This window comes from Xiphias gladius, chromosome 21, assembly GCF_016859285.1.
Source record: "Xiphias gladius isolate SHS-SW01 ecotype Sanya breed wild chromosome 21, ASM1685928v1, whole genome shotgun sequence".
Lineage (NCBI taxonomy): Eukaryota > Metazoa > Chordata > Actinopteri > Istiophoriformes > Xiphiidae > Xiphias > Xiphias gladius.
In genome coordinates, this window is record NC_053420.1 from 23,189,818 (window position 1) to 23,208,692 (window position 18,875).

General features: G+C 39.1%; 2 protein-coding genes across 5 annotated transcripts; both read right to left on the reverse strand.

Moving 5' to 3' along the window:
• Nucleotides 1-226: 226 nt before the first annotated feature.
• On the reverse strand, nucleotides 227-15,527 carry zmat1 (zinc finger matrin-type 1). 4 transcript variants are annotated; one of them, XM_040159114.1, is made up of 12 exons: nucleotides 15,372-15,527; nucleotides 12,612-12,718; nucleotides 12,422-12,505; nucleotides 11,513-11,648; nucleotides 11,076-11,369; nucleotides 4,009-4,146; nucleotides 2,578-2,931; nucleotides 1,492-1,578; nucleotides 1,116-1,205; nucleotides 859-892; nucleotides 660-711; nucleotides 227-491 (listed from the first exon to the last, which is right to left on the reverse strand). In XM_040159114.1, the coding sequence occupies exons 1-11, from the start codon at nucleotides 15,508-15,510 to the stop codon at nucleotides 693-695; spliced, it is 1,482 nt and encodes a 493-aa protein (XP_040015048.1). In that variant the 5' UTR covers nucleotides 15,511-15,527; the 3' UTR covers nucleotides 227-491; nucleotides 660-692. The 4 variants fall into 4 exon arrangements, with proteins under 4 accessions (XP_040015048.1, XP_040015047.1, XP_040015046.1 ...); XM_040159113.1 differs by lacking the exons at nucleotides 227-491; nucleotides 660-711; nucleotides 859-892; ... (2 more) ...; nucleotides 2,578-2,931; nucleotides 4,009-4,146 and adding exons at nucleotides 5,764-8,992; nucleotides 9,709-9,799 and having other exon boundaries at nucleotides 12,431-12,505; XM_040159112.1 differs by lacking the exons at nucleotides 227-491; nucleotides 660-711; nucleotides 859-892; ... (2 more) ...; nucleotides 2,578-2,931; nucleotides 4,009-4,146 and adding exons at nucleotides 5,764-8,992; nucleotides 9,709-9,799.
• A 1,018-nt stretch (nucleotides 15,528-16,545) lies between these two features.
• On the reverse strand, nucleotides 16,546-17,422 carry gnrh2 (gonadotropin-releasing hormone 2). Its single transcript, XM_040159121.1, has 3 exons — nucleotides 17,288-17,422; nucleotides 16,967-17,050; nucleotides 16,546-16,584 (listed from the first exon to the last, which is right to left on the reverse strand). Exons 1-3 carry the CDS (start codon nucleotides 17,420-17,422, stop codon nucleotides 16,546-16,548), a joined length of 258 nt encoding a protein of 85 aa, XP_040015055.1.
• Nucleotides 17,423-18,875: the final 1,453 nt, after the last annotated feature.

Below are 18,875 nucleotides of genomic sequence, written 5' to 3' on the forward strand. Positions count from 1 at the left end.
TAACTTTTCTCATCTATAAAAAGAAGTGAGCCACCACTGTAAACGACCAGAAATATACCATTTTATTGATTTAACAGATTTATGCTGACAGAAAAATCAACTTAAGATGCTGTTTTCTCCAAGATGGGTGTGTGAACATCAACACTCAAAAATGAGGTGAAAGACAAAAACACAAATAAAGAGTGGAGAGTAAAAAGCACACAACACTTTTGTATCACACTATTTATTACATTATATTTACTAGATGAAAAGTTACATAACACAGGTTAAAGTAAAACTCGGTGGAGCTCTGCCTCTTAAAACATGGAACCAAAACAAGTCAATACATCGTAATATGTTACATGGCCCCTGCTGTTGAAGTTATAAAACTCCTCTGGCTGAGCGAACATTTCACTGTAACTATACAAGACGTGTTGTCAGAGTAGATCTTCTGGGTGAATCATGACCTTCATGCTCCACTGGACGTTGGCTAAAGTGAAGCCCTTCAACCACTGCAATCACAGAAGTAAGTGTTAGCGTATATGAAAGATCTTTAATAATCATACAGCATTAACAACCTATGATTTTCATACTGTCACGCTTTGCATCGTGACAAATATCACACATACAAGAAAGGTTTTATATATAGATACATAAAATTACACACACAAGGTACATACTTTGAGTCGCATAGAAACTGTGGATGCTGTGCTTTAGGGTGTCTGTCTCTTCCTTAATCGAGAGAAACAAAACAAAGTGAAATTTAAGTCAATTACAGTACATATGGTTGCAGAAGCAAAATTAAACAAGGGATTTATATAATCAATTTTTTTTGTGTGTTATTATACAGCAAATATAAACCTGTAGTATTCTACTTACTTAGCAAAGTGGTGCCGACATTTTTTGGGAAGCCCTGTAAGCGAGAATGTGTTCAAACAAAACACTCAGTGGTACAGACAAATATATATATTTTTTAACTCAAACACTTACATTTCAACGCTGGCCGAATAGTTTGAAAACCAAGCGATACAGCATAATTTGCTGCATCGCTTGGCATGAATACCTGCAAAAACAGGGTTGCTTTTCCCTATCTGACTCCACATTGTTTAGCACAACAGACTGTAAGGACAACTCACGGCTGAAATAGTACAGTGTGCAGATGAGAGCTAGAGCCAGGACCGCAGTAAGTCCAACCAACGGCCACAGAACCAGGGAGCCGCAGCCATCTAGAGCAAACACACAATATAAACAGCATACGGTTTTCTTTAAACCGATTATGGCTTATTGCACTGTAGCCACGTGACATAATCAGGCATTTGATAGTTACGTCTTCTGGTACAGTACGCAAGATTTGTACCCGTAATTTCTCTACGTGCTTATACATCATAAGACACATAGAAAGTCAAAATTTGTAGGCAGCAGAGCATCATACAAATGATGCACTGCCACAAACAAGTGCATGCAATTGCATTGTGCTCTTTCTCCTTTACTGAAAAATCCTAAGGAACTTACTCTGTGAGGGAGTCTTCTTAGGGCAGCGGCAGATTGACTTGACCGGTGGTTTGGGTTTAGTCTTAGGAGGTGATGTTGGAGGGGTCACTGTCAGATTAAGACCAAACAACCATAAAGACAAGTGATGACTAAACATTTGCATTCTAGCAAAACTGAAAAGGAGGAGAGATTAAAGGGGACCCAGCAATTTTCAACCAGTCCCTTTTTTTCAGTGTTAATTTACCAAAAAAAAAGATTCTGACCAGGATCTCATCCACGACACTTCTCTCTACAAAACATACATCAAGTATGTTGTTTGTCTCCGTGTGACTCTCCAGTACAGTGCTATCAGGCCAGTTGACAGTTTTCTTCACTATTTTCTCCCTTTCAACTCAAAGACATTCACTGATGAAAGAACTCTACGTACATATCTAGATAACTACGATACACCTACCTTTTGTAAATAAGTCATTTTCATTTTATCCATTTGATCAAGAAACCTTTTACTACTGATTTCTCACTGTTATTAGTGCTACTGAGGTTTGGACTGTCCACTAACTCTAGGTGTTTGTATTAGGCCGCACCACCCAGGGAAGCAAGACAAACTATTACAAGCTGGATAGCATAGATTTTGGTCGGAACTAATAACTCAGAAGAAAAAAAGGATACATACATACAAAACATAGAGTCCAGTGAGATAACAGTCACATTTTAAACTATTAAATTTTTTGATTTGTAAGAACATCATGAGACTCTTTTAAAAGGATAGTCGACCGTGGCGAGTTATACTGCAGCAAACATGAGAAGGACATGAGACAAAGCTTCCTTGACAAGCTCAAGCTGAGTACGCCGCAGTTACGTGGTACGTAGTGGCAAATAGTTTTTTGAAGTCACGATAAATTTAAATATATTGTGTTAAACGTCATACTGAACCAGATTTAAATGCAGAGGTTTGTTTCAAATTTGCATTTAGCCACTTAAATCACTGACTCCTCCACTTGCTACCTGAATTCAGACAGACGTATTGAGACTCTCACAGCTGCTTGATATTAAACACTTGATATTTAACTGCTGTAAATAAAGTACTTGAGATTTAAGCACACAAACCTCCTGGCCGAAGAAGAATCCCCGGCTTCCACGTGTCTGTATTGCTCTTGCCCTTTAGGACACAGGAATAAATCCCTGTGTCCTCCTCTTTCACACCCTGGATGGATAGCTCAAAGGACATACTGCCGCTCTTTCTGAATTTAAACTTTGTCTCTGAAACACCAGCCCCATAGGTAACACGGTCAGCGTTGTTGTGTTTGCCTAGGAATTGTACTTTGTCATGGCCGGGATTAGTGTGGAACCAGAAGACAGATTCACAGGAGGGGTTAACGCAGTCACACTCAATAGTCTCTTGACTGGAGATCTTAGGATAAAGAACTTTGACGGGTTCTTGTAGCAGGATCTGGCTTGAACCTAGGAGTAGAAATAGAGGGACGTGTGAGAATTTCAAAAGTCACACGCTTGCTGAACTCTCACAGTCCTAAATGGGAGTTTACGGTCATATATCACTGACAGCTGAGGCTCTAAAACACTACAACAAAGTGAAGCCCAAACAACCAAACTTGCAAAAATCGTGTATTTTAATTGTAAAGTAAAAGCACATACAAGGGGTCATGCTTCAACTGGCAATATGGAAACACAAGAACTATCACCAAAAGTGTCACAAGGATCGAAATGAAGCCAAACTGTAAAGAAACCTCTTGTATATATTTTAAACAGTGAAGGTGACATTTTGAAATTGTTATATGGGGAGACTGACTTAGCGTTTGTGCAATGTTTAAGCAATGTCTTCATTTTGAGAACTCTCTCATCTCATTTTAAAATCAGTTCCAATGCCTAGTTTGTGTGTTTTCAAGCCAGGTATGTAGGCATATACCTGTAGCATTCACTACTCTTATGAAATATCTAAAGGTAAGCGGCAACTCAAAGGCTGCCTGGGTGTGAAATGTTAAGGCTCATTGGTACTTCAGTCTGGATGATCCTGTCATTCTTGCCAGCATATATGAAATTTACGAGTTGTGTGGCGTTCGAGAATGCAACAAACTGATAGTAGTCTTTATCGAGTGAGTTGCACTATAAAGTACGATTCATTTCAATGTCTCGATAGAGCTATAACATTAAAGAAATGTAAATATAAAGTTGACAATGATATAGACCTACCGCAGAGCTCAAACAGGGTCATGGCTGTACCTTTGATCCTGACTGTACATATTACATTTATGTAATAACTACTGACTTATTACAGTATTAACAATTGAACGAAAGACTACTGTGTTGTACTTGGTCTGTTTGAACCCTTAAAAACATTAACACATTTTAGCACAAACTATGGATGGGAATGTTTCAGACATAATTTACGTTAAACATCAGGTCAACCTCAGTTTGAGTAAACACCACCACATCTCCGGCTACAGTCCCCTGACTGAGTTATGATGTTGAGAATGCTGGCGGGCTCACGAAACGACAAAAAGAGAAACTTAGTGGCCTTACCTACTGTCCACAACGATACGGTCAACAGTGTCCATGCCAGCGGCAGCGGGATCATTTTGTCTGGTCGCCAGCGTGTGAGCGTGTGTCTGTCTTGAGGGGTAGCTGATGGAAGGTGCTGATACTTTCTTTTCCTGCTATCTATCTGTCAGAGAGGATGGGAGGTACTGAGCCGACATGGCCCTGAGTTGTCAAGGTAACACCCCAGTGTGACACACACACACACACACTGTATACCAGTCAAGGGACTTCAACATACCACACACACACAAACACACACATATATGTATAAACTCTCACACACTGCTGAAAAAGCCACTACCATTGAAATGTGCATAAAACATAGCAGACAGCTGGAAAAAAGGATACCACCATAAAAATAATGCTAAGCAGATGATCCTGACATTCCCAGCTCTGTTCATTTAAAAAGGACTGTATGTACCCAACTGTTACTTGTGACCCAAGTCACAATTGTTACCACCTCAGAGATGCTGGTTGATAAAGGAAAAACATGCAGTTCAACATACAAGGCATAAAGTCTCATATATCAGGCGGATCACGACAAACAGCTGAAAACATGCGGTGATGATCAGGGCTGACATGATATCACATACCAAGCAATGAAAAGAACGTATATTCACAGAGCAGCAGTTTGCAGTGCTGTGGTCTCCGCGCAGGTGCGTGACCTAGAGCTCGGCGGAGTCCTACATACGCGGCCTCATGCCACACGCCAGAGTGTGGGGCAAGGGAATACAAATGTACGGAGCCCAAACTTAAGGTGCTGACTGGAAACGAAGGGTCAGTGATAAAAACCCTGTTCCACAATGCTGCATATTGACTGCGGGATGTAAAGTGTATCAAGACACAGATTAAGAAGCAGCAACTCAAAACTCAGTGCTATTTTGCAAAACAAACCACATAAATTCTGAATAGTCTCACCTATCTGCTGTGAAAATGTAAATTTGATTCAACTGAATCAGGAAACATTCACTAAAACAGTTTGAAATCATTCATTCTCAATTATGTCAACCGGTTGTATATATATTTCTCAGTTAACAAACCGAATATGTTTTGATATTTAGTCAGACGTTTTAAGTTCAATTTGTATTTTAAAGAAACTGCCCTCTGAATTTCGTCCTTTGACAATGAATTGTTCTCAACTTGTTTCTTTCTTGTCACGAATGGTAAATTGTTGGCTGTTTAAATCAAACTCAAATTATTTAAAAAAAAAAAAATCATTAAAAAAAATCAATTGGAGATATTTACTTTCTAAATGTCCTAGTAACAAGGAAGATCCTTTCTGCACAAATCAATTGAAGACCCCCAGCCAAAACTTTGAAAAAGTGAGAATGCCGGGGCAACAGTCTGGTTGGTAAGTTCAATGTCATCTGGCACACACAGATAAGTCACACGCAAGGACGACAGTAGAGGTTCAGTTTGTAATGTACTTTGTAATAAGTCAGTTAGGGCTGCATCCACCACATTTTTTCATTATTAATTGATTTATCTACTAATTGATGAATCATTTAGTCTATAAAATGAAAATTTATAGACTAAACTGAAAATAGTGTAAAAATTGCCTTTTCAATTTCCAAGAGCCTAAGGTATCTTATTCAAATTGTGTTTTTCCAAATATCAGTCCAGCACCGGTACTTAATTTATGGTGATTATAAAACAGTGAAAAACAGCCAATCTATACACGTTTCAAAAACTGGAACTCAAGGAAATCATATTTCCTTGATAAAACTGAAGACTGCTTAAATCATCTAAGTGGTGTCTGTAGATTATTTTGTGTGTGTGTGAAAGGTTAGGGCGTAGAACGGCCCGATGGGGCTCTTAAAATGAAAGGATGTGGGCACCCTATAGCTCTACGGGGGTCGAAGATTCGAGCGAGACTGGGAGCGACACCGCAGGATTCTTTGAAAACAGGAGATCTCAGGGGGCTTCAGAGCTGCTCTTTACACATTGCTGAGCTATAAAGCCTTTGTTGATCTCTATGCTCCGACACTTTAAGTCGAAGGTTGCCATGCCGAGTTGCTGTTTGCCTGTCACTTCATTTCTCTTCTTCTGTCATCAGCCAATTATTTTAGTTCATGTCCCCATAACTGTAGGTGTCACATATATAGGTGTATGGTTCTTATCAGCAGTGCTATAAACAATACTATACTTTAAATCGTGACCTTATTTCCGCAGCTTTTCATCTTACATCAATTGCTTTCACTTCCGTCATTCACATTTTTCATTTGCTATCAACACAGATACTTTGAGCGGTATTCAAGCTGACATCTGAGTCTTTTCAACAATTATTTCACTTTCAAAGATACTAGCAAGCTATTTGATGCATGTTTTTGATTCACAACTCTACTTTGGCTTGAATCCTGTGATACACTGTACTGTTATTCCAACAAGCCACATACTCTGCAGCATTCTGCTCCAAGGATAACACAATCAAATATCTGACATACAGAAATGAACAAACTTCAAAGATAATCCTTATAGTGTACTTGAAAACTTCTTAAACACATATGTAATGTAGAAAGAAATGGCCTGTTTGAGCATGTTTTAACAGCTTTTTATTGCACCTGCATCAAGAGTAGTTTGAAAATATTAGACCACCACCTCAGTCTGAGTCCATATTGCCTGCAAACCTATAACCTTTCTTCTGGATATCTAGTCTTAAACAAAATCAAACTAGCCCACTGCCATAATCCATAAAGCTGCCTGAGCTAGAAATCTGTGTAGCACCTACTGATAAAGTTTTGCAACGTTGTCCACAAACCACCCAGTTAATATCAAGAAAAAAAAAATCGAAGTCAAAAACAGTTGTGTAAGGAGAACAAAAGTGTTGTTATTGTGCCAAAAAGATCGAACAGATGCTCAGCCAGCCTAGGTATTTAGACTGTGCTTTACTATTTTACACTCTTAAGGACCTAGGATCCTTATGACTCAAGAGGACAACAGGAAATTTGAATTAATTGCAAAAACTTTACTTTGCCTCTTTTCAGTCTCCTTTAGATATCATAAACTGCCTTTGTTCAGTTCATCAAAGACAACATCTGAAGATGAATTTTGAAGCTTGTAAAGAGCTGTCCTCGTTTTAAGTTTTGCACCTGTATGACCCCAAACACTTTCTGTGCTGTTTTGATGTGCAAATATATCCATAGCACATGCACACACAGACAATGCGCTGCAGACTAGGGCAATGTCTCTCCTGTTTTTTTAATAGTTATGCGGTGCTGCAGTGTGCTCAAAGGGCATTTTGAATTTGTTGCAATTTTATTATTACCATAATAATTAAAATATGCTGAACCTCTCTACCGCTCCAACAGCCTTCTTTCAGCCTATGTGCCTCTGAGTGAAAGCAGAGAGAGCTTCAAAAGAAATGAAATGACTAAGCTTCCAACATCTGTGGGCTTTTATTTGCTTTACTGGTGCTCTGCATGAAGCTCAACAGTGCCAACCACAGGCTGCTAGAGGGATCACAAACTAATACATCCTTGCCAGGAGCACAGATACACAATCAAACGTAATTTAAGTAACTGATGCGCTAAGAGTTCAAGAGGACTTTTTGATCACTCTAAATGATAAGCAAGAAAATATGAGATCTTAAATATGACAGCCAACAACTGTGGCTGACTGTGCACATGAATTTAATCAAAGATATTATTAAGTGTCATAGTGAAAAATAAAGCTATTATAGCTGTGGATATGTGTGAGTAACCCCTCCAAACAAACTCAAATAAGAATAACATTCATTCTTTACAAACACAAATTGAATAAGCATGGCTAGCCAGCTAGCACACCTAGGGAGAACAACACTTTTTGGGCCATCGGTGCAGATGGTGAAAATTGCTTTTTTAACTGCTATCAAAATTATTTTAATAATTTTAATATACAGTTTTAAATTTTCAAAGTCATGATCATGATAACTTCATGTGTTGCCTAAATGTCAGCAGTTCAGAAGACAGAGCTGAGCTGCTCTTGCTCAGTTTAACAGCCCAGAATGGAGTCATCCCACAGCTTCTCCTCTTCCGTCCTAGTGTCTACTTTCTCTTTCATTTTCTTCTTATCTTTCCTGTATTTGGGTTTTGTTGTCTCGTCCTGGCCACCCTCCCCCTGCTCAACATTAATTTCAGCCTGAATATGCACTTCAGTATATTTTCTATGATCCATCATGTCCTCTGACTTTAAATTGTCCATCACCCTTTCCCCCCCTTCCTCCTCGAGGTCCTCACTCCGGGATTTTTTTTCTTTTCGTCTCTGCTTGCCATGTTTCTTTTGCTTTTTTCTCCCTCTTTCTTGCTCTGACTCTCCAGATTCCTCTCCTTTTCTTTCGTCTGAGTCATTATCTCTTTCCTTCCTGTGCCGTTTTTTCCTCCTCTCCTCCATGTCCGGGTCTTCATCTCTTGTCCTTCTGCCACGCTCCTTCCTGGGTCTCCTAATCCTCCTCCTTTCTCTTCGCTTGTATTCACTGTCATCACTGTCACTTGTGCTACTGCTATAGGAAGAGGAATATGAGGAGGAGTAAGATGATGAGGCAGTATACGAGGAGGAACTTGACTGCTTTCTGCGCCTCACCCTCTTTATGGGCCGACTGGTGAACTGTGGAGAGCCTGAGCCTTGGAGGACTGGAGGAGGGCAGTTGTAGTCCCAGCCATGAGGAGGCCAGGGACGGCCCAGATAAGGAGGATGCCACCCTTGAGCTGGGTAATAACAACCAGGGCGGGAATGATGAGGAGGGTCAGCGGTGGGAGTAAGGTTGGGCATAGGTTTGTTCAGTTCTGTGATATGCCCCTTATTTAATACTTCCTGTACTTCCTCTTCATCTTCCTCATCCTCCTTTTGTGTGTCACCCTGGGGGGGGACTTGACTGGTCTTGGGGTTAATTCCACGAGCTTTCTGAACCTGAATGTAATCTGCCAGTTCATCTGCAAATGTGCTGTAGACTTTTTGTTGGGATTTGCACAGGTCAATGACCTTCTTCTCCCTGGTCAAGAGCATGTGAACAGGAATTAAGTTGCTATTCAATTGGGTAATAAATGTTGATGTCAACACTAAAGCTCCACTAAGGGTTTTTTGACCACTAGAGAGCAGAAAAAACAAATTTACAGAAATGAAGTTTCATAATACAATCAGCTTATCACGTGCCTAAGGTTAACTTAACATGTCAAACCTTTCCCTACCTCCACAACCAGCAGACAGAAAGCAATAGGACCATCCAGTGAGGTTGTATGTATGATAGAAGCAGAGGTAGTTTGCATACTGAATACTGGAGAAAAAAAAAATAATGGTCTTCATCCGGCAAATGTTCATCATTGCATGAAGCATGCATGATTCAGTGTGCAAACTAACTTGTTTCCTTTCTCATGCTGCTGTTGTCCTGCATCTGTGCCCAATTGGGGTGGGTTGCACACATTACTCACCTCAACTGTGTATGTAAGACAGCCATGGGACTCAACCAAAAACCTGGCTGAAAACCAAAACATAAGCTAAAAGCCGCTAAAAGCTACATACAGGTTAAGAGATAATATTAATCTAATTTAGTGTTAGTATCAAAACACCGCTTAATGGAGCTTTAATGTTGCCACAGTTCTAGGATGGCAAGTTGAAGTGCAGTGGCAGAGGTTAAATTTTAAGGGGAGTACAAATTGTGCCACAATGACAGTGGACATGGTGTTTTGGTCAGAGAAGTCTTTATCTTACCTAATCTGGTGCTTGTTTCCCTGAATGTGTGCCTGGTACATCTCCACAGAGTTAAATTGCACACTACACATCTGACACATCAGGGAGTTGGCTGTAGACAACAGAGAGCAGGTGAGGTGGGAGAGATGACATAAATGATCAAATAGTGGCTTATAACCAGCAAGATACACCGTTTCCTGTGCTTGCTTCAATTCTAGTTAGTTTCTAATTCATATCCAAATAATATTCATTTAACGTTACTTTTGCATTTGGGGGTCTCCAAGTCTTCTCTACGAAGAGATGTTATACAGCCCAGAACTGTATTGTAAATTCAAAAAAAAAAAAAAAAAAGTGAATATAAAACTCACATGAAGCCCAAGGTTAATTTCTAAGCACTTTGTTCAACATTTGTATTTTTTATAGATGCTCTTTAAATAAATTGACTTGACACTCTGTGCAACAACTGCAAGCAGTTCGTTATTAACTAAAACTCTGCTGCAGACGCGTGAAAGCCTGAAACCTGAAAAATGAGTGAAGAAACAGGATTACAATACTCCCTCCCATAGGGCAAAAGGGGTCATTGGATGGTTTGATGAGTATGAAAATGATGTGAATCATATGCTATGGCATTTGCAGTCACCAGATCTGAATTATGGGAGATTTTGAACCGACGTGTTAGACAGTGTTCTCCACCATCATCAAAACCCCAAATGAGGGAATATATTTTGGTAGAATGGCGTTCCATCCCTCCAGTAGAGTTCCAGAGACTTGTAGAATCGATGCCAAGGAGCGCTGAAGCTGTTCTGGCAGCATGTGGTAGCCCAACACCTTACTATAAAACTTTATGTTGGTTTTTCCTTTTATTTGTCACTTTGTCATTTGTCTGTATATTATTATTAAACAAAAAACATTAGACTAACTGCTTTGTCAACACCAGTTTGTTGTCATAAAGCTAACACCTACCGGCTACCTCTGATGGAATGAAATCTTCCCGGCTGAGGGGATTTACCATTTCAAATATTAGTGTTATTTTAGGGAGCTTGGAAGAAAATTCATCTGGGTTTTTTGCTTCACATTTCTATGCACTAATCTGTTCTTTTTTTCTTTTCTTTTTTTCTTGATCATTTATGTGCTGGTTTCGGGCTGTCGTACTGTTGCCAGCTTCTACTTATTGTATTTGTCACCTTACATCGCAGAGAGATTAAAGGAAACTTACATATAGTGTGTCTAACACAGAAAAAAAAGAAATATTTTTTCCTCACGTCAATATTGCATCTTAAAATACATGCAAAATCACAATGTGCGACAGATGAAATGTTAATTTAACCTCCAGTGTTTGATGCCCTTTGTATTATCCTGCTTTGCTGAGAGGCAGGACCCTGTGTTACCTTGCTGGACATCGTCTCCCAGCTCTTTGATTAGCTCCTGTCTGGCCTGGTTCCTCTGATGTTTGCGTCCATTGTAGTGCTGCAAAGCCATTTGGGGATTGTTGAAAGAAGCAGCACACAGAGCACAGTACTTGTTAGGGTCCCTCAGATCAACCTCTGTGCTGGGAATAGTTGTGGAGGCTGCAGTGTCCATGAGATGCTCCATACCACCCTCTGGGGCTGATTTCTGGTCGGCATTATCAGGATCCTGAGGAAGCCTTGGTAAAGTACACACCATTGTGTACCTGTTTATGACTACAATGAGAAATGATCAATTTAAGTTCATTTGTATTTGACCTTCTGAACTTAGGCAAAACATGAGCAGACTTTACCGTCAATCTGTAAATATTAAAATTCAAATCACTACAATACTTTTCCATCACACAACCTACACTTGCCTGGGGGCTGAAGACCTTGTTTACGAAGATTTTTTGCATGGACTTTGCCTTCATAGTGTGATTTTGCCACCAAGTGGGAACTAAACACCATATTACACAGCTCACAGAAACGGTCCTTATCATTGGGTATGGTCCGCTGCAAAAAACAGGCACAAGACTTGCTGGTCAGGAGACACATATATGCTTCCTGACATGAAATGTAAACAAAATGAATAAGTAGTAAATAATAGAGATATCTGAGACCAGTTCTACCACTTTAAACCCTTTGCATACAGTGCATTCAGAAACTATTCAGACCCATTCACTTTTTTCACATATTGTGATCTTGCAGCCTTATGCTTAAATCATTTAAATTCATTGTTGCCCTCATTAATCTACACTCAATACCCCATTGAGTGTAGACTGGATTTTAAAAATGTTTGCAAAATTTATTACAATGGAAAAACTGATATATCACCTTGACATAAGTATTTAGACCCTTTGCTGTAACACTTGAAATTTAGCTCAGGTGCCTCTCATTTCTCTTGATCATCTTTGAGATGTTTCTACACCTTGATTGGAGCCCACCTGTGGTAAATTCGGTTGACTGGACATGGTTTGGAAAGGCACACACCTGTCTATATAAGGTATCACAGCTGACAGTGCATATCAGCGCAAAAAACAGGCCATGATGTCAATGTCGTGATGTGAATACTTTCTGAATGAACTGTGTAATCTCCACTGCTACTTGTGTCTGCTTTCATTTAATTCAAAATGCGCGTACTGGCACTCTCCATACCCATGACTCTTAAGACTCCTTACTGTTGGATGCTTGCAGCAATGTGGTTTCAGTTCACTCTACTGTTACACTCATTATTTGATGTTAAATATAAAATTGTTAAAAAGTAAAATCTCTAAATGAGTGATAACCTGGCGTACTGTGGTCTCTCTTTTCATCTTCTCCGCTTTTCGGGCCTGCAGGTACAGCTTGAGTTTCTGAGCATGTTTCTTTCCCTGCAGTTGGAGGATACAAGAGAAATTGTTATTATAAAGCGTCTGGCCTAGTGAGGTCAATAAAACTGTACCACTGTGTGACCAGTGTTTGGGACACTGCACACACCTCATAGTGGGACAGCCGTTGAGATTCAAACAGCAGCACAGCCTCACACACATGGCAGTAGTTGTCAGTGAGGAGACCCTTTAGCAGCTCCTCTTCATTCTTGTCACCTGTGTGGCAGAGGATACTGTCACTGTTACAATTAAGCGTCAGTGGACAAAGTAGACGATTATTTAAGCATGATGAACCAACTACGGGCTACTAAATCATTCCATCACATTCATTTGGGAGATACTTCTGACCAAAGCAACTCATATTTTTACCACACATGAAAAAAGTTGAAACTTCAAACTGATGTCACTCTCACAGTCTTCTATATAATGCAAGCTTTTATTAGGTAGTAAATGATTAAAGCTTTGTTTAAGACCTACACTTAAAACAATCTGACTGTTGCTTTAGGGTCTCTTTAGACGTTTTTATTTCTGGACAATTATAAGCCCTAAAATTAAACACTAATTTGTACAAAATTTGTTGTATGAGTGTGATAAATGTCTCATGCAAAATTCAAAATCAGTTTGTTTTTGGAGGCCAGGAATTGTGCACAGCACAAGACAGTAGCCAGAAAAACAACCTTTCTGTGCATTACATACTGTAACAACAACTTCCCGTAGAATGGAAAATGTAGTTTCTTGTATTAATTTTTAAAGTTTACTTAATTTCACACTACTTCAAGATGCACCCACCCCCTCAGAACGTATTTAAAGCAAGATGTTATTGTATTGTATTGTATAAAATTATAGGTATTATTTACCAAAAGGAATCTTTAGGACAGCAGTAAATTAGGAGGTTCTTCCATCATCAGATTATATAAAATGCCTAAACCGCTGTAAAAATTACTACCTGAATTATTCTCATTAGACACTAACCTCTTAAACACTTGTAGCATATATTGCTACCATGTGAGAAAGTCATGGTTTCATGCTTGACTGCATTTATTCTGATTGTTCAATGCCTGATGCGTGTTTATTGTTCACTGCACCTCTGCATTCATGCAAACTTCAAACACAAAAAGGGGTCAACCACTTTGCCCTGATATTTGCCTTGAATTTTAAACATAATTTTTTAGGACTCAGAGGAATTTTAACACTGGATGAGTACTATTCATAATAGCTCAACAGTTTGGGCAAAGATTTGTTCATGAGTGTGACTATTTTTGTTAAGAAGCAGTTTGTGAAGTGTGAGTTTCATTTTCAGAGACTAATAAAATGAAATCAATAAAAAGGGACTGATTTATTACTGACAATAAATTTCACCATCACTGTCAATAATTCATACAGTCTACATAAGTTAAAAATTACCTGGTTTGCTGTATGGTTAGATATTGTCTGCTGAATTGATCTAATCGTAGGACATAACTCATAATTATGTTCTTATGACTGGTGGTGACTGAGATTTGTAACTACATCTGATATGATCAGTCTCTTAATCAATTAGGTAGTCAACCAAAAAAAATATTGATTTTAAGTATTTTACTTTATCATATAAATTTATTCTTAAAAATATGTTAATCGGTGTCTCAACTGCAAAGATGTGCTCACTTTTCTACTATACATACACTGTAACTGTAAATTCAATATTTAATGTTTATGACAATCACTTGTCACTGAATAAATCATTGAACAAGTTATCAAAATAATAGCTGTATTAATCAGTGTTTAAAATGACCGCTGAAGCCCTGCCAGGTGTGAAACTGAGTTTAAGAAAATAAGGCATTGAAATTCAAGATGTGCCCCAATACTGACCACCAGAATTTTAACTTACCAACCTCTGCAATGTAATGCAATGAATTAATTATACACTAAAATACAGCATTTCTCTATGTATGTAAGTAAAATAATATCTACAGCTCAAATAAATTTGGGACTGCCAAAAGTATAACAGAATATACACTGTTGGATAATTTCTGCCCAAAATATCCATGTCTGCTGGTACATTTCAAATATTGTACTTACCAAATGATAATCACAGTAGAAGTTAAACGAGAACAGAGACTGTAGGTACTGTATCTCAAAGCATGTGTACAATGCTTGAATAGGAGAAAATGTCCTATTCACACTCTCATCTTGAAAGCATTTTTATTCTACTGCTGAGCAAGGCCACCAAGTGCGGTACATATGGCCAATTCTGATGTATGACAACTCAGCTGATGAGGTCTGAGAGCCTTCACACTCACAGCCAACCGGAGAATACTATATCTTTTAACACAACTACATTTTAGACTGTAAATTTTGCCACTGGCTACAGTATTGATACACTGCATTGCAGCACATTGCTTTTCACTGCTTCAGTAAGTATTAAGTAAGTTACCATGAATTGCCAGAGAGAGGGTACAGTTAATGTCATCTACTCAAAGGTATAGTAAGTTATTTGGTGGCCTCTGCTACCAAACAGTGTAGCTGCCCAACCAGCTAACCTGAACTGACGGTATGTGGCTAGTTTAAATGGTCAAAAGGCCGTCTGGGTTGGGTGACTGCTAGATAATTAGCAACTGGCCAAACACTTACAGACCTTTGCAGACGAGCAGCCTCTTAAATTTGTGTGGTTTCACTATCAGGCTGGTCTAAGGATTTAAAGGGTCCGGTATATCACACTGAGCAACTCCCAACGTTTCAGCTAACGTTAGACAGCTCACATTGGCGTATTTAGCTAAGGAGCTAGCTCACTCGACTGCTGAGCTGGCTAGCCAGTTAGCTAAAGCGCTAACGTTGGCTCGGTAGGTAGGACGCCATACGGCTGAATTTTCACATTCTAGACAAAACTCACCTTCAACCTGGGTACTATCTATTTTAGTGTTTATTACTTTGTCAGCATCTGTGACAGAAGCCGCGTTAGGGGTACTAGTAGTGTTATTTTGAGCGTCTGATTCCGCAAGCTGCGGAGAACAGACAATTGTGTCGTCCATCTTTTTCTCTAGCTGTTTGGTGCATGCGCAGTGATGTCCTAGTACTAAAGGCGTTGCCTTGTTTGCTTTGATAATCCTCAGAACAGGAACATTTAATGTTATAATGTTAATATAATAAAATGATAATTCTCCTGAATCGCACTCAGCCTTTAAGCTTACTGGGCCACTCTAGGTATTTGCAACATTTGATTCCATGTGCTGGAAACCTTTTCCTGAACAGGTTCCTCATTTTCAAATAGGTGAATACAGTGTCAAAAGTACTGTATATTTTTTAAGACGGATTTTTTAAAAACCCTTTCATTTTATATAGAACTTTGGCTTCCCCATGAAAAACCAACATTAAAAAAAAAAAAAAAGAATTTTCAAAGTAGTTTCTTTCATTTTTGTGTCATTGGGCCCTTTTTACTGCAGACATTATGTTTTGTCATAGTAGCTAAGTTGTTTACAATAAAATTAATATTGAACTGTAACCTCTGAAACAGAAGCAACTTAATGGAATTTAGCCATCACGAATTGTATTATTTACTCCTGTGCTGTTCTTGCTATGACATGTCTATAGGTTATTTAATACTTTTAACAAAACAGCCTCAGCTTACCACTTTAATATAAGTCCAAGTATTAAATGATAAAATATATCTGCACGAATACATTGAAATTAGGAAATGTAAAGTTGTTAGCATTGTACATGCATTATTTAGACGTAACCCACCAGTTTTTGCCACCGCTTTGCATATTATGTAAAACACTTTTACCATTTTTACTCTACATTTACCGTTCGCACCTTATGCCATAGACAGCTGTGGACACCAAAAATGAAAAAAAGTTAATATCAAAATAGATACTTTATTATGGGACATTATCATTTCAACATTTGTGTGCCACAGGGAAAATCCATGTAATGCGGGAAAAATAATTTGCTGACACATATAACAAATAGACCAGATCATAGGATAAACATAAAGTTGTTTCAGGTCAAGACAAGGACACTGGTGAAGAGGGTCACTAGGTAGAAAAGCAATGTAGGGTGGAAAGCTGTCACTTTCTCTTCTGGAGCTCTCTTGCTAAGGCATCCAACTGTGGAGAGAGTTATTTAGGTTAAGACACAACGACAGGCGTGGAAGGTAAATCTATTTTACAGCTTTTTTGTTTGTTATGGCCAATGTATAGATACAGTATGTGGGGCATTATGTCATCATTCTCTACAAGAATGTGTCTGCACTCTCTGTATATTAATAAGAAAGCTGAGTTATAGTGTTGATATTAACACCAGTCGTGCTAGCGGAAGAAATTATATTGACAAGGATTTTTATTTGCTAGACGAGGCATTAACTGTTAATCAGTAAATGAGCTCACTACTGTTTATGGTTAATAAACTCCCGTGATTAAAGTGGGACATTAGCATTTGACATGACATGCATTGGACATGCTAGACCCTCTTTTCTCTTGGTTTACTTACGAGAATGTTTCTGAGAATGCTCCTCCTCTGGGGTCTCAAGTAGCTACATTCCCCTGCCTCACACAGCTTAATCTCCTCTGAAATCTGAGTAAAGAAAGAATAAAGAATTTCTCCACTCTCGACAGAAAGTGCTCAATGATTGAGAAAATGCTGCACACTGGCTAAAACAGATACACACACACACACGCACACACACACACACACACACACACACACACACACACACACACACACACACACACACACACACACACACACACACACACACACACACACACACACACACACACACACACACACACACAAAACACTGGTCCTGACCTCTGACGTGCCGAAAGAGTCCAGTTCCCTCTTGCCCCCCGGGTACCAACCATGGGACCAGTGCTGGGCGTTGGACAGCTGAGCCCCCACACATAGAAGCAGCCCCAGCAGCAAAACCAGCCGAGATACACGCATGATATTTCTACCTATCGGCAAAGACAGACATTCAGAGGCCTGACTGCAAGAGGCTATTATCTTTGATCTTTTAACAAATTCCACAATGTTTAAATAGTCATATAAATACTCACTTCACTGCAATAAGAGCTCAACAGTCTACACTCTGCTGTATATGGGTTATATTTTTGCCATAATATCAAGAGACTTGGGCTGAGATACAGCAGGTTTGCAAAATGTCTTTCAAATTTTTTTTCTATTTTGACTCCATTAAAAATTTTCATCAACCATTCACTTTCACACCGACATTTATTTTACATAATGTATATATCATTTACAATATCATATCTGAAGTCAGTTTATTTTAATTTCAGGTAATAATTATCACTTCCATTATATCTGGGGCTCCAAGAATATTCAATGTGATGTTTATTCTAATATTCACATGTTTTTGTTTTAGACAGAGTATAGTAAAGCTATGTAGAGGTGTAATCAACCATCCTTACCTTAGTGTCAACTCTCACAACTCGATCAGTACAGGTGTCCCTTAACGTCCCTGCAGAAGTTCCCTCTGCTCCTCCTGCAGTTGGTCAGCTGCTAAAGGTATCTGACAGTTTCACAGGTGTATTACTGTGGAGATTCTCTTCAATAGCATCCTCCTCCTCTACTATATGTACCCGTCTAAAAGGCCCCCCTCCCAACACACGTGTCCAATATCCTTCCCTTTGTGACCTGCCCACAACTGACCCCTTTGGTCCCTCTGTTCCCAGCGGTGAAATGAACGATTCCTGGGGACAAGAGGTGCACAAGACCTGGCCAGTTCCAATTATCACCTGCAAACAGCACTGACACCCCTGGGATGCTCATCCGCTCGCATGCATCACCCATATCCACTTTCAAATACTGGCACTGTGGCTATATAACAGATTCAAATCATTAAATTAACTAATGTATTAATGCCCTGTATTATTCAAGCCTGTTTTTTTTTTTTCAAGAAACACAGAATTAGGAGAACATCTAAAAAGTTGCCCTCACTGCATATAAAGTATTCTACAGTGTGGAAGATATCAATAGGGGGGTCACTTAAATATAACGCATCAAAAGGTATACACAAGAAGATTGACAGCTGCTTGGGAAAAGCTTAATATTATACTGTATGCCTAAGTGATTGGCCTCAGACACAAAACCACTGCACTTCTGGCCTCTGTAGACTGGGCCCTGCTTGACAATTATCTTTTGACTAAGATCACTTAGTATTGTATTTCCCAGGTCAAACTACAGCAGATAAAACTCAACAGCCCCTATTTCCTCTTTTTTGGACAGGTTTTTTTTTTGGACACACATCCTCCTTCTGACCTGGCTGACCCCTCAGTCCGGGGACAATCGGGGGCATCTGATGACAAGAGGAACAAACACTGTGGATTCATGACCAGGCCACAGATGACATCTCTCTCAATTAGAGGCGGATAGTTTT

What these genes read in the sequence shown, in the direction of transcription:
- gnrh2 (XM_040159121.1), bottom strand. Translation starts at nt 17,422, where the DNA reads ATGCGTGTATCTCGGCTGGTTTTGCTGCTGGGGCTGCTTCTATGTGTG. An exon ending in ACTCTTTCGGCACGTCAGAG is followed by an intron (nt 17,051 to 17,287) that starts GTCAGGACCAGT and finishes TTCTTTACTCAG; the next exon opens with ATTTCAGAGGAGATTAAGCT. An exon ending in GCATTCTCAGAAACATTCTC is followed by an intron (nt 16,585 to 16,966) that starts GTAAGTAAACCA and finishes CTCTCTCCACAG; the next exon opens with TTGGATGCCTTAGCAAGAGA.
- zmat1 (XM_040159112.1), bottom strand. Translation starts at nt 15,510, where the DNA reads ATGGACGACACAATTGTCTGTTCTCCGCAGCTTGCGGAATCAGACGCT. An exon ending in ACAAGGTCTTCAGCCCCCAG is followed by an intron (nt 11,370 to 11,512) that starts GCAAGTGTAGGT and finishes TTCTCATTGTAG; the next exon opens with TCATAAACAGGTACACAATG. An exon ending in GGGAGACGATGTCCAGCAAG is followed by an intron (nt 9,800 to 11,075) that starts GTAACACAGGGT and finishes TGTTGTCTACAG; the next exon opens with CCAACTCCCTGATGTGTCAG.